At 37.1% G+C, this 12,533-nt stretch overlaps 2 protein-coding genes across 3 annotated transcripts; both read left to right on the forward strand.

Annotated features, from left to right (window-relative positions):
* The first annotated feature begins 299 nt into the window (after nt 1–299).
* LOC103447520 (ATP-dependent zinc metalloprotease FTSH 10, mitochondrial-like) lies at nt 300–5,748 on the forward strand. 2 transcript variants are annotated; one of them, XM_008386718.4, is made up of 8 exons: nt 300–694; nt 804–1,035; nt 1,186–1,257; nt 2,310–2,443; nt 2,844–3,317; nt 3,427–4,194; nt 4,772–4,999; nt 5,152–5,748. In XM_008386718.4, the coding sequence occupies exons 1-8, from the start codon at nt 644–646 to the stop codon at nt 5,629–5,631; spliced, it is 2,439 nt and encodes an 812-aa protein (XP_008384940.2). In that variant the 5' UTR covers nt 300–643; the 3' UTR covers nt 5,632–5,748. The 2 variants fall into 2 exon arrangements, with proteins under 2 accessions (XP_008384940.2, XP_070663868.1); XM_070807767.1 differs by lacking the exon at nt 2,310–2,443 and having other exon boundaries at nt 420–694.
* Nucleotides 5,749–6,874: 1,126 nt separating this feature from the next.
* On the forward strand, nt 6,875–10,591 carry LOC103429977 (uncharacterized protein C24B11.05-like). Its single transcript, XM_029088356.2, has 7 exons — nt 6,875–7,207; nt 7,425–7,490; nt 7,598–7,733; nt 7,823–7,910; nt 8,027–8,290; nt 10,120–10,185; nt 10,282–10,591. Exons 1-7 carry the CDS (start codon nt 7,144–7,146, stop codon nt 10,444–10,446), a joined length of 849 nt encoding a protein of 282 aa, XP_028944189.1. The 5' UTR covers nt 6,875–7,143; the 3' UTR covers nt 10,447–10,591.
* The last annotated feature ends 1,942 nt before the right edge of the window (nt 10,592–12,533 follow it).

Raw genomic sequence — 12,533 nt, forward strand, 5'->3', positions numbered from 1 at the left:
TTTGATTAAAAAAAATTATCTAACTTGCTCTAAAGTAAGTTATCTACCAAGCATTATTTTCACTATGATACCAATGTTCCGGTTTGCATGTAGAAAGACCAGCTTTTACAATAAATTCATGAAGGCTTATTTGCGGTAATACCTTATGAAACTCACATTCAATCTAACTTAATTATTCAAAACTCAAATTTTGTCAATTAATCGTATGAAACTCAAATCATATCGTATTATGGTTTTTACCATTCAAGTCCGATAAAGGTTTCGTCAAAAGTTATGAAGGAGTCCGACTATTTGTTTTCAACAGCCAAAAGCCATACTACGTTTTGGTAGTCGAAATCCGTGGGCGTGAATGTATTGTCTTGTTTGCCAAGCAAGTCATCCTTTCGATAAAAATAATCCACGTAACACCAAATATCTCCGCAACCAAACACCTTGTACTTTTCTCGCCTCCCCAGTTCGCAAACACACGCACTTCGCCCAAAATACGCACCGAATAATTTTACAAAACCAAAAGAAAACAAAGAAAAATCGGATTTTTCCAAATGGGTTCATCGAATCAGCTCGAGAGGTAAGTTTCCATTGGCTCTCAACGATTCCCAGAAGCAAAATTTCAGTCTCCCTCTCCACCTGAGGCATCAAAGTTATGATTTTTTCTCGGATTGGTCGCTCCGTTTCTCGATCTTCTCGCTCCAGTGTAAGCTCTCCAATCTCTCTTATCTTTTTTTTTTCGACTTTTAATTTAATTTTTTGTTTAAATTTCCGGGGGTTTTTTATTTTTATTTTTTTTTAATTTTGTGTGGTAGAATTTGTCGAATGGAAGTGGGCGATCGGCGGGTCTGATTGGGAATGGAGGGACTTCTGGAGTTCCGCGTTTTGGTTCGTATCTGGGTCCGGTCGATGGGGAATTAGGGTTTTTGAGGTCGTATTTTGCTGCGTCAATAGCAGCCCACAAAGCATGCGTTTCGGATTTCAGTGGCATTCTTGCAAGCCCTAAACTTTGCCGACACTTTTCGAGTGAAAACCCAAAGAAAAAGAGTATGCAATTTTCAGTTTTTATTTTATTTTTGTGTTGTGGGTTTGTTAGTTAATTGTATTTCAGCTAAATGAATGTAATTGTTGCTGTGATTTGTCGAGAAATATAGTGGTTAGATTGAGTATGTGCTTGTGTTGCTCTTGGTGTTGCAGATTATGAGAACTTCTATCCCAAGGAAAAGAAGGAAATTCCGAAAGGTGATGAGCAGAAATCGGAGTCGAAAGGTTAAGTTTCTGTCTTTCCAGCTGCAACAGGGCTTACTTTCGATACATTTTCACTATTATGATTGTGTGAGTTGAATGTTTATCATATAAGTGAAAAAATGTAGGATTTTGTTGTTTTAATTTATGTTAGATTAGTGTTTTTACGTTTCAGAATCTCATGTGTGCTTAGATGTTTTGGAGTTTTGAATATATGAATCATGTTGTCAGGAAAAAAAATAATGTGTTTTTGAAACATTGGAGTTTCGAAGTGGCACCGCTGTAAGTTTTTATTTGCTGGTTAGAATAAGTACTTTCATGGAGACACATGGTTCTAGTTGTAAAGCACTTACCCCACACTCACAGTTAGAGGTCGACTCTTGCAGTTCCCTACCTAGGCTTAGCATACCTTGAAAACAAGATGTATCTCGTCGTAAAATGGACATTTTATTTAGTAGGTGTTTGTCACCAACACTGATAAATGACTACAATTTTTCTGTATGTAAACTTGGTCATAAGAGACTCATCTGAGTCTGATAGAAAATAGTGTCAAATTTAAAAGTGTAGGTTCTATGTTAGTATTTGATACTGAATACTTGTGTAATTTAAAGCTGTCCAGTGTTCAGTGGGGTGGGTTAAAGGGGAGGAGGTAGGCATAAAATCCTTCATTAGGGCCTATTATAGCAGGTGAGGGCTTATGTAATGAAAGATGCAAGTAAACAATTTATATTTTATCATTAAGACTAGAATTTTGGGATTAGTTATTTGTTTTAAGATCATTTTCTTAAATACTAAGTTTAATTATTCTATTTTTTGTTATTATGGATTGCCTGCATATAAGCTTTTATTAAAAAATATTTTTTGGACATTTTGTCATATTAAGTAAGAAGATTGGTTCACCGTCTTTTCTCCTTTCTCTAGTTCTCTTTCTCGCTATTTTTGTTTCTCTCCCTATCCAGGATGACATGCTCTTTCATCCCCAAAATTTTAGGAATATGTTTTTAAGACAATTCCGTGTTGGTTGTGCATTTATAGTCTTTTACATTTCTATTAACTTTAAGTTTCTTTCAATTTAGACGAATCAAAGACAAATGATCAGGGGAGTTTTCAGGAAACTTTCTTGAGGCAGTTTCAAAATTTAATCACCCCCCTATTGGTCATTGGGCTATTTCTTTCCTCCTTCTCCTTTGGTTCTCCTGATCAGCAACAGGTTAGTGTATACACAAATATGTGATCTCTTTCTTTCAATTATCTTGCTATATTTGTTTTTTCATTTTAGGTTTTCTGAATGGTGTTTATGTAACTACAGGCCACATTGTAAAATTTCTTGTTTTGTTGTGATATAAAGCCGAGTTTTGTGACCCTAATTTGAGTTGATGTTGGGAGTGAGCTAGATTCAGCCAACATGTTTGTTACCCTAATTACTGAGAAATTACCGGTTCACTTCCAAATTAGTAAATTCGTTGACATGTATGTGTACGAATCTGGTCAAAGATTTGAGTCTTGTTTGTAATCTCTTTTGTGGTACCACTCTGTTTTATGTTTACGTTATTTCTCTATACCAGAAAGAAGTTCTCTACTCACATGCTCTGCAATTTTGTTCTTTGCAGATAAGTTTCCAAGAGTTTAAAAACAAACTTCTGGAACCAGGCTTAGTGGATCATATAGTTGTCTCTAATAAATCAGTTGCCAAAGTGTATGTGCGTAACTCACCACGCGGTCAGACAAGTGAGGAAGTTGTCCAAGGACCTGGTACCCCTACTCGTGCAAATGGGGGCCAGTACAAATACTATTTCAATATTGGAAGTGTTGAATCTTTTGAGGAGAAGTTGGAGGATGCCCAGGAAGCATTGGGAATAGACAGTCATGATTTTGTTCCTGTTACATATGCCTCGGAGATGGTTTGGTACCAAGAATTGATGAGATTTGCACCAACACTACTGCTTTTGGGATCCCTCTTGTTTATGGGGCGGAAAATGCAGGGTGGACTAGGTATTGGTGGGCCTGGTGGAAAAAGTGGCCGTGGGATCTTCAATATAGGAAAAGCCCAAGTTACAAAAGTAGATAAAAATGCAAAGAACAAGGTTGACTTTTTGTTTCGCTAGTGTTTTCTTGTCATTAATCTGTTGTAATATATTTTCTTAAGCTCTGTCATACGTTTTCAGCAGTACCTGATATTTTTAATTGGTACAGATCTATTTTAAAGATGTTGCTGGTTGTGATGAAGCAAAGCAGGAAATCATGGAATTTGTGCACTTTCTCAAGAATCCTAAGAAATATGAGGATTTGGGAGCCAAAATTCCCAAAGGAGCTCTATTGGTAGGCCCTCCAGGCACTGGAAAGACCCTTCTAGCAAAAGCAACTGCAGGGGAATCTGGTGTTCCATTTCTGTCTATATCTGGATCAGACTTCATGGAGATGTTCGTCGGTGTTGGACCATCTAGAGTTAGAAACTTGTTTCAGGAAGCAAGGCAATGTGCTCCGAGTATTATATTTATTGATGAGATTGATGCAATTGGTCGAGCAAGGGGGCGTGGGGGATTCTCAGGTTCCAATGATGAGCGTGAGAGTACTCTAAATCAGTTGTTGGTAGAGATGGATGGCTTTGGAACAACTGCTGGAGTAGTGGTTCTTGCTGGCACCAATAGGCCTGATATTTTGGACAAAGCCTTATTAAGGCCTGGTCGATTTGATCGCCAAATCTCTATTGATAGGCCCGATATTAAAGGTCGTGACCAGATATTTCAGATATACTTGAAAAAGATCAAACTTGATCATGAACCATCATATTATTCTCAAAGGCTTGCAGCCCTGACTCCAGGGTTTGCTGGGGCAGACATTGCAAATGTTTGCAATGAAGGTGCTCTAATTGCTGCAAGAAATGAGAGTGCACTGGTCACAATGCAGCATTTTGAGGCGGCTATAGACAGAATTATTGGTGGTTTGGAGAAGAAGAACAGGGTAAGTCATTTTTGGATTGTTCGTTAGTTTCATGGCATATGATAACTTTATTTCATTTCTTAGTAAATTTACCATTCCCTTCCCTCTCATCTCCTCATTGTCCGAAAATGAAAGAAAGAGCAATGCTGCATAACATGGGCTGGCACAGCATTGTGTCCTCCCTACTTAGGACTCCGGTCATTGCTATGATGGAATTTGTGATGTGCACTTTAGCTAGAGATTTGGTTGGAACCTTTGGAGATAATCATTGCATACCTTGGAAGAAGAAAATATTTGGCAACTCTTGTTATCCATCTTCCTAAAACTATAGTACTGGGGTTGGATCTTATGCGGCTATAGGTGGCCCCTTATGTTGAGTTAGAACAGGTTCTTTCCATTGATCTGGACCTTGTAGGTCCCACTTTAGCCTCCATTATGCAGGTTCAGTAGTGTTAACAAAGGTCCAGATCAAACTTATAGGTAGATATAAGGGATTCTATGTCTTAGTTGAGAATGCTTTGACTTTTAACCTTCAGTGTTTTTCTTTGTCTTTGTTCTGTATAATTGGAATTTTGACATCCTTTTGCTTGTCAAACAGGTTATAAGCAAGCTCGAGCGCCGTACTGTTGCCTACCATGAATCAGGGCATGCTGTTACCGGCTGGTTCTTAGAACACGCAGAACCGTTGTTGAAAGTGACCATTGTTCCTCGTGGTACTGCAGCACTTGGGTTTGCCCAGTATGTTCCAAATGAAAACCTCCTCATGACCAAGGAGCAGCTTTTTGATATGACCTGCATGACCCTCGGTGGTAGAGCAGCTGAACAGGTAACATGAAACTTCATTAGTCTTATTTTTGAAGATGTTTATGATACGTAACATTTCTTAATTCTTCTTATTCTTCTATCGTCATTCTCAAGTTCCTTGGAACTTCATTAGTCATCTAGTGATATTGTTGGTTAACATATTCTGGGGTGCAGGTTATGTTGGGAAAAATCTCGACAGGAGCCCAAAACGATCTGGAGAAAGTGACAAAGATGACCTACGCCCAAGTTGCAGTCTATGGTTTCAGTGACAAGGTAGGTCTCCTTTCTTTCCCTCAAAGGGAAGAATCATTTGAGATGTCAAAGCCCTACAGCAGCAAGACCGGAGCCCTTATTGATGGTGAAGTGCGCGAATGGGTGGGTAAGGCGTATGCACGCACAGTTGAACTCGTAGAGGAACATAAAGAGCAAATAGCTGAAATTGCAGAACTGTTGCTTGAAAAGGAAGTTCTTCACCAAGATGACCTGATCAAGGTGTTGGGGGAAAGACCATATAAACCGGCTGAAGCGACCAACTACGATAGATTTAAGGACGGTTTTGAAGAGAAAGATGGTGAGAAAACAGTGGAGACACCGCTGGTTGGGTCCGAGGATGACGGCTCATCACCCCTTGAACCTCAGGTTCTGCCTACTTAGTTATTCATAGTTTGTACATTGTTCTCGGAACTTCTTCGCTAACTATTTCACACGTTTCATGAATGGTTGAAATCTGTATTCTTTATTTGCTATTTTATAAATACACCACTTCCATGATGTCATGGATTACAAGTTTCCAAATGCTTGCTAACAACGACCACGCGTTTTCCATACAAAAAGTTATAGGATTAGAAAAGCACTAAATCCTCGAGTGCTTTTTATATTAGGATGTAAATTGTACTTTAGTTGGTCAAAGATGTGACACAAACATAAGATATTACCAGCAAATCAACCGTAATATACCTGAGTAATTTAAAGGGTTGTATGATTCACACTTCTCTTTACCACTAATTTTTTTTTTTTTAAATTTTTGATCGTTGAATTGAGTAAATTGAAAGGATGGTATAAGATGTTGAATTAAGGAAATTGAAAAGAGGGAGTAAGATAAAAATGGATGTGTTGAACCACCCAGCTTAAAATATTCTCATCCTATCAAAGCTCTTTGTTCTTTTTGGTGCAACACTTCACTAAAGTTGAAATGGGAAAAGCTATTTGTTCTACTCTAAATGAGTACGAGAATTTTTTTTAACGTGATTGTAACACTGCTTCGTGATGCTATAAATTTAAATAGTATTTAAATACTTGAAAAGTCTGTTTTAAATTGATGAGGGCCAAGATGTTCCGCAAAACGGTAAAAAGATCTAAGACAACCTCGAAACTATAGAGCCGGCCAAAATCATCAACAATTCCTTCCTCTATGACGAAGGTTCAGAAGGAGAGGTTGTTGCGTTGCTTTAGCAGGAGTTGTTATCGATACAGGAATACTCGTTTTTTGCACCTGAATCATAACATGTATATATAATATTAACCTACAAACTAAATATTGATAACACTACACCTAGTGATGACAGATGGCAGAATTTCATCTGTGTTGGAATCCTATGAGAGTTCCACTAGAGATTCATGGTGTGGTCGACTATAGCATTACAAAAATTTATCCTTGTGTTTGTGATATCAGTCTTGAAATGCACCTTAAAAACTTTCAATGTGACATGCACTTCTTATTTGTATGCTATATGTTGATTGTTGAGGATTTGATACGTTTCACATGCTTTCACTGTTGATATACACGTAGAAATGCTTTCCCTTATTTTAGGTGTTCAATTTTGAATTGTGTGTGGTGTGTTGTGGCCAGTCGCATATATATATATATATATATATATATAGTCAAGATATATTATATACGTTTCTACCTTCTAGACGTTTGAGTGTCAAAGAAGGTGGCATGCTTGACCTTCCTGTGGATTTCTTATATATATATGATTTAAGCCCTCCAATATTTTCTCAACTCAAACCCAAGTCTCATCTGCACCATCTTCTCTCTGCAACAAAACTCCCTTCCTCCTTTAAACATTGCACCTCTTTCTCTCTCTCTCTCTCTCTCTCTCTCTCTCTCTCTCTCTCTAAGTAACCTTCCGGCTTTCTTTTGAAGCTTTGATTTGTAGTGCTAAAATGGAATTCCAAAACCAGTATCAGCAGGCTGATCAGATGCCAAAATATGAGTGCCTTCTCTTTGGTAAGTCTTTTCACTTTTTATCCTTTTTAAGTCTCATATATACCATGCCTTTAAGTTTCCAGACCTAAGCTTGTTAACTTGGATGTAACCAAGAGATTAGCAGTAGTCCCCCTGTTCACTCATGTTCGAATCCACCTCCTTATATTATAAATTAGATTACAATACGACTCGAATTGAAAAAAATAATAATAATAACAAAGAAACTGTTTTGTTGCAGATCTTGATGACACCCTTTATCCCTTGAGTTCTGGATTATCTAAACAATGCACCAAGAACATTGAAGGTATAGCACAATCCATCAATGCCTCCTCCATCCACACACACTTTTCATCAGTTATTTAGTGAAATTGAATATTAATTATCTGATTATTCTTAATCATCTTTTCTCAGAATTCATGGTTAAAAAATTAGGCATAGAGGAAAAAAGAGCCACTGAGGTGAATCAAGTATTGTACAAGAATTATGGTACATCAATGGCCGGTCTCAAAGCTATTGGTTACAATTTTGACAATGATGACTATCATAGGTATCAAATTTTTCCATTTTCTGTTTTTTATTTATTTATTTTCCATCATTATACGATGCAATAATCTCACAAATTCCCAAATATTACAGTTTTGTTCATGGAAGATTGCCCTATGAGAATCTAAGACCTGACCATGTCTTAAGGACTCTATTGCTGAGCCTGCCATACAGGAAACTTGTAAGCAACAAGTCACATTTAAATAGGAAATTGATTGTAATTAATTACTAATTAGCTTCAATATTTAAATATTTATTCCTCTAATTATGTTTTCTTTTGTTTTATGCATGAAACAGATTTTCTCAAATGGGGATAAGGTCCACGTGGCAAAAACCCTAAGCAAGCTTGGATTGAATGACTGCTTTGAAGGAGTTATTTGCTTTGAGACTCTGAATCCCACTAATGATGATGAAGGATGCAGCAGCACGAGTGTTTTGGATCATTCTTGCTTATTTGATGCTGAAATATCAGAGCTTCCAGTGACTCCAATTGTTTGCAAGCCGTTTGCAAATGCATATGAACAAGCCTTTGAAAAAGCCAACATTAACCCTCAAAGAACTGTAAGACAATTATTCTCCTACTTGTTTATGAATCTGATGTGAAATTCTACTTACATTGCCATCTAATTAGTTCTTACCAAGGTCTAAAATATCGATGATATCGAAAATATCAGTAGTCCAAAAATACGGAAATTTCGATGGAAATATCGGGATATTATCGATATCGATAAAAATTGAATAAAAACCACGGAAATTGTAAGAAAAACTTGGAAATTTTTATTGAAACTTTGCAGGATGTTTATTTAGTCAATTATCTATTAGTTTATCACAAAAAATTGGAAGGAAATGCATTGCATGATGGATTTAACTGATTTAAGTTGATTATATAGCGAGCTGGCAAACATTGTGAGTGTAGAAAATATGTAGTAATTAATGAAAGAAGTTTAAACACACCATAATCATTTATATATAATGAATTAGTACAATATTTTACACTTTATACATTGCATGTACGGGTGGGTTCGGTTTAATTCGGTTCGGTTTTTTGCCAAAACCGAAACCAAACCGAAATTTCGGTTCGGTTCGGTTCGGTTCATTTTTTTTTCGGTTTTTTTCGGTTCGGTTTCGGTTTTTTGTTTTTTTTTCTTTCAAAAAATGAAAAACATTGAAATTTTAAATTTTAACGTATCCAACACAATCATAACATAATCATTCTAACTATAATCAAAGACAATGAAAATAAACATTTAAAGTTGAACTAAAATCATCAATCAAGTCTTCCAAAGTCCAAACTAACAACCTCACAACACAAAAATCGTACAAATGACTTAGAAAAGTTAAATTGTATGATGTTGTTCAAAGATCAGGGTTGTTTGCTTGTAACTGCATGTTGACAACTTGATTAGTAAAAGAAATGCGTGGGTGGATTTATTTAGTGTGTGTTGGATTCTTTTCCATCACAAATTCCCTAAGTAATCTACCCGAAATCAATGTTTATGGATTCTGTTACATGTTATATGAGAGTAGATTTGGAAAAGAAAGCTGAGACAGAAGTAGACAGTGCTATGGAGATGGGTGTAGGTACTTCAGGATGAGGTTTGGCTCCGGAACCTTATATGGGGGATAAATAATAGGTTAGGGTTTAGAGTTTTTATAGGACTTTTTTTTAATATTTTGAGCTTAAAGTTTGGCAACACATTGGGTTTAGCACATTTTAACTTACAAATTGGGTTTAGAAAATAATATCCAAAACAAATAATTAAATAAAAAAATTAATTTAATTAATTCGGTTCGGTTCGGTTTGGTTCAGTTTCTAGATCACTAAAACCGAACCGAACCAAAAGAATTCGGTTCGGTTCGGTTTTTTCAATTCGGTTCGGTTTTTTTGTTCGGTTCGGTTTTTCGGTTTCGGTTCGGTTTGGTTTTCGGTTTTTTTCGGTTTTCGGTTTTTTGAACCCACCCCTAATTGCATGGTAAGATACATGAATGACTTAGTACCACATAGAGTTCCTATCAAGGTCTAAAATATCGATGATATCGGAAATATCGGTAGTCCAAAAACATGGAAATTTCGATGGAAATATCGGGATAATATCGATATTTAGACCTTGGTTCTTACCAAGCATTCCTGAAATTTAAAATGATCCATTTCATGTTATTAACCGTAGGGTCTGCGCTTTTAATTCGAAGTGCCAAAAGCGCTAGACAATCAGAAGCACCTTCCATGAATTTTTAGGGCATTCTAGTAAAGAACCAATGTGCTTTCAAGTGCATTTTCGGGAAGCACTTAAAGTTGTAATAAAAATCTTGCTGTGCTTCTAAACAAAGAGCTTCTAACACAAGCGATTCGACAAAAGCACTTCTAACAAAGAGATTTGGTACTCTTGCAGCTATTCTTTGATGATAGCATCAGGAACATACAAGCTGGAAAGAACATCGGTCTCCATACTGTATTGGTAAGTTGTAAACCGAAAATAAATATTGTTCAGTTCATGTTTGTTGCTAATATAAAACATTTCTAAACCCTATCTATTGCATCTATATATGTATAGGTTGGCACTTCCAACAGAACCAAGGGTGTGGATTATGCAATCGAGAGCATCCACAATATCAGAGAAGCACTTCCAGAACTATGGGAAATCAACAATAAGGACACAGCCATGGGTAGAACCTTTTCAGGGAAGCTGCTGGCAATTGAGACATCAGTGACTGCCTAGGTGCTTAAGCTTTTTAGCTTCAATTTCAAAGCTCCTTTGAGCAAATGGAAAAGCATGGAGGCCAGCAATTGGCTATGTATTTTCTTATGTATATCCTAATAATGTATGGTCAAATTACCAATGATCAAGAAAGCTTCTTTCTGTATTTTTGAATTATTATTTTGGGGTCTGGCTTTCTGATTTTTGCAACACATAATAACATACAACCTACCCAAAATAAATGCAACAGCCACTGGATAACTATACATGCAGCTACCGATATAAATATCAAGATTTTGGATAATAATTGATGCGAATTAGAGCATTTCCAACAACCTACTAAATGAGACTTTTGGCTACTTTAAACAATACAGAAAAAATGAAGCTCCAACATACTGACTAAATGACTAGTTATCTTAACTTTGTGAATAGTAACTAGCTGAATTTAGCTAGGAGGAGAGAGAAAAACTATAAATTGCGTCGTTTGTGGGCTTTAAGAGAAGAAAAATAGCTTGGGTTGTAAAGTTTAGGAAATAGCTAGTATTGATGGAAGCTGGCTAGCCAAATTAACATTTGAGTCATTTGGCTAGTTACAATAGCATCAGATTTGGCTAGTTACAATAGCATCAGATTTGGCTAGTATTGTTGGAGATGGTATAATTGATCATTTCTTCCCCTTTATTTCTAACAATAGCATAGTTTGTGACCTTCGCTAGATTGCTCCGGTCACTAGTGTGGATAAGTATGTATATGGATAGAGACAAGGAAACAAACACAAGATGTATGTGGTTCACCCAGATTGGCTACGTCCATGGAGTAGAGGAGTTCTCATTAATTGTGAAGGGTTTACACAAATACATAGGTTCAAACTCTCCTTTAGTGAGTTCTAGTAAATAATTTAGTACAAATGGCATTAGGAATTATTGTGGGAGAATGATCTCCTTTTATAGAAGGGAGTTTGTAGCTTTGTTCTGACATTGACACGTGTTGTGTTGTCGCGCTGTGATTGGCTTCTGATGTCGACATGTGTCGCGCTATGATTGGCCTCTTGGTTGGAGGGAAACTCTTCTGGGTCCTTGACGGTATAACGTTGACCGGTACTCGGTAATTTCGGGATTGGTCAAGTATGGTACAAACAGTGCTCCCCTAAGTTTCCGAGTGAGGGAAGCTCCTCGGTTGGGGACTTGCAAGATCCAAGCCACTTAGTAATCATGAAACTTCTAAGTACCAAAGTGTGACATCATTTTCACTTGCCTCTGCCCCATAGGTAGAAGTGACATCTTTTCTGGAGGTATTTGACCTGCATCTAGGAGTGGTATCTTTAGCCGATGTTAACGCACAATGTTATGTATCATTTTCACTTGAAGCTTACTTGTAGTTTCGAGCTTGGTCAAGTGTTATACAAACCATATAGTAGGAGTTCCTTAAGTCGTCCAGCTAGGAGATCTGCCGAAAGAGGTGACAGACAAGGTAAGCAATCAGAGTTCCAAGCAGTCAGCCTCATATTGGAAGTTTTGATCTCGGGTTCCAGGTGATTGTTCTCATTATCCCTATCTTGCAGGCAACAAAAAGGATAAAGAGAAGAAAAGGGAGAAGATATGATATGAGATATTTTTGCTTTTGAAGAAATAAAGGATGAATCGGGTTGTACTTGTTGACTTTCCACATGCTTATTCTTGAATTGGATTGAAGGGTTTCCTGGTTTCCTCCAAAGGAACAAGCTGACTCGAGAATTTGAGAGTCAAAACAAGTTTTTCAAATCTGGGGTACGTTCGACCCTGATGATATGGGATACCTTTACTTTTGAAGAAGTAATAGGTGAGTTGGCACGTGTTTAGTTGCGCTTGTCTCCACATGCTTCCTTGTATCCTTTTCATTTGCCCTATCTGTTTCTTAAGCAGATGTGGTATCTTCTCTGCAAGCACAAGATGTTAAAGATGAGTACTCGAGAGAAATGCTAGGTAAGTAATTAGGCAAGGGGTTCCAGGCAGTCAGTTCCTGACTGGAAGCTTGATTCCAAGTGTTGACTTTTAAAGTTTGGAAAGTAGTGCCTCTTCGATTTTCGAACAAGAAGATATGTTGAAGATCTGGCTCTCGAGATTCGGAGA

Source organism: Malus domestica, chromosome 11 (assembly GCF_042453785.1).
Source record: "Malus domestica chromosome 11, GDT2T_hap1".
NCBI classification, from domain to species: Eukaryota; Viridiplantae; Streptophyta; class Magnoliopsida; order Rosales; family Rosaceae; genus Malus; species Malus domestica.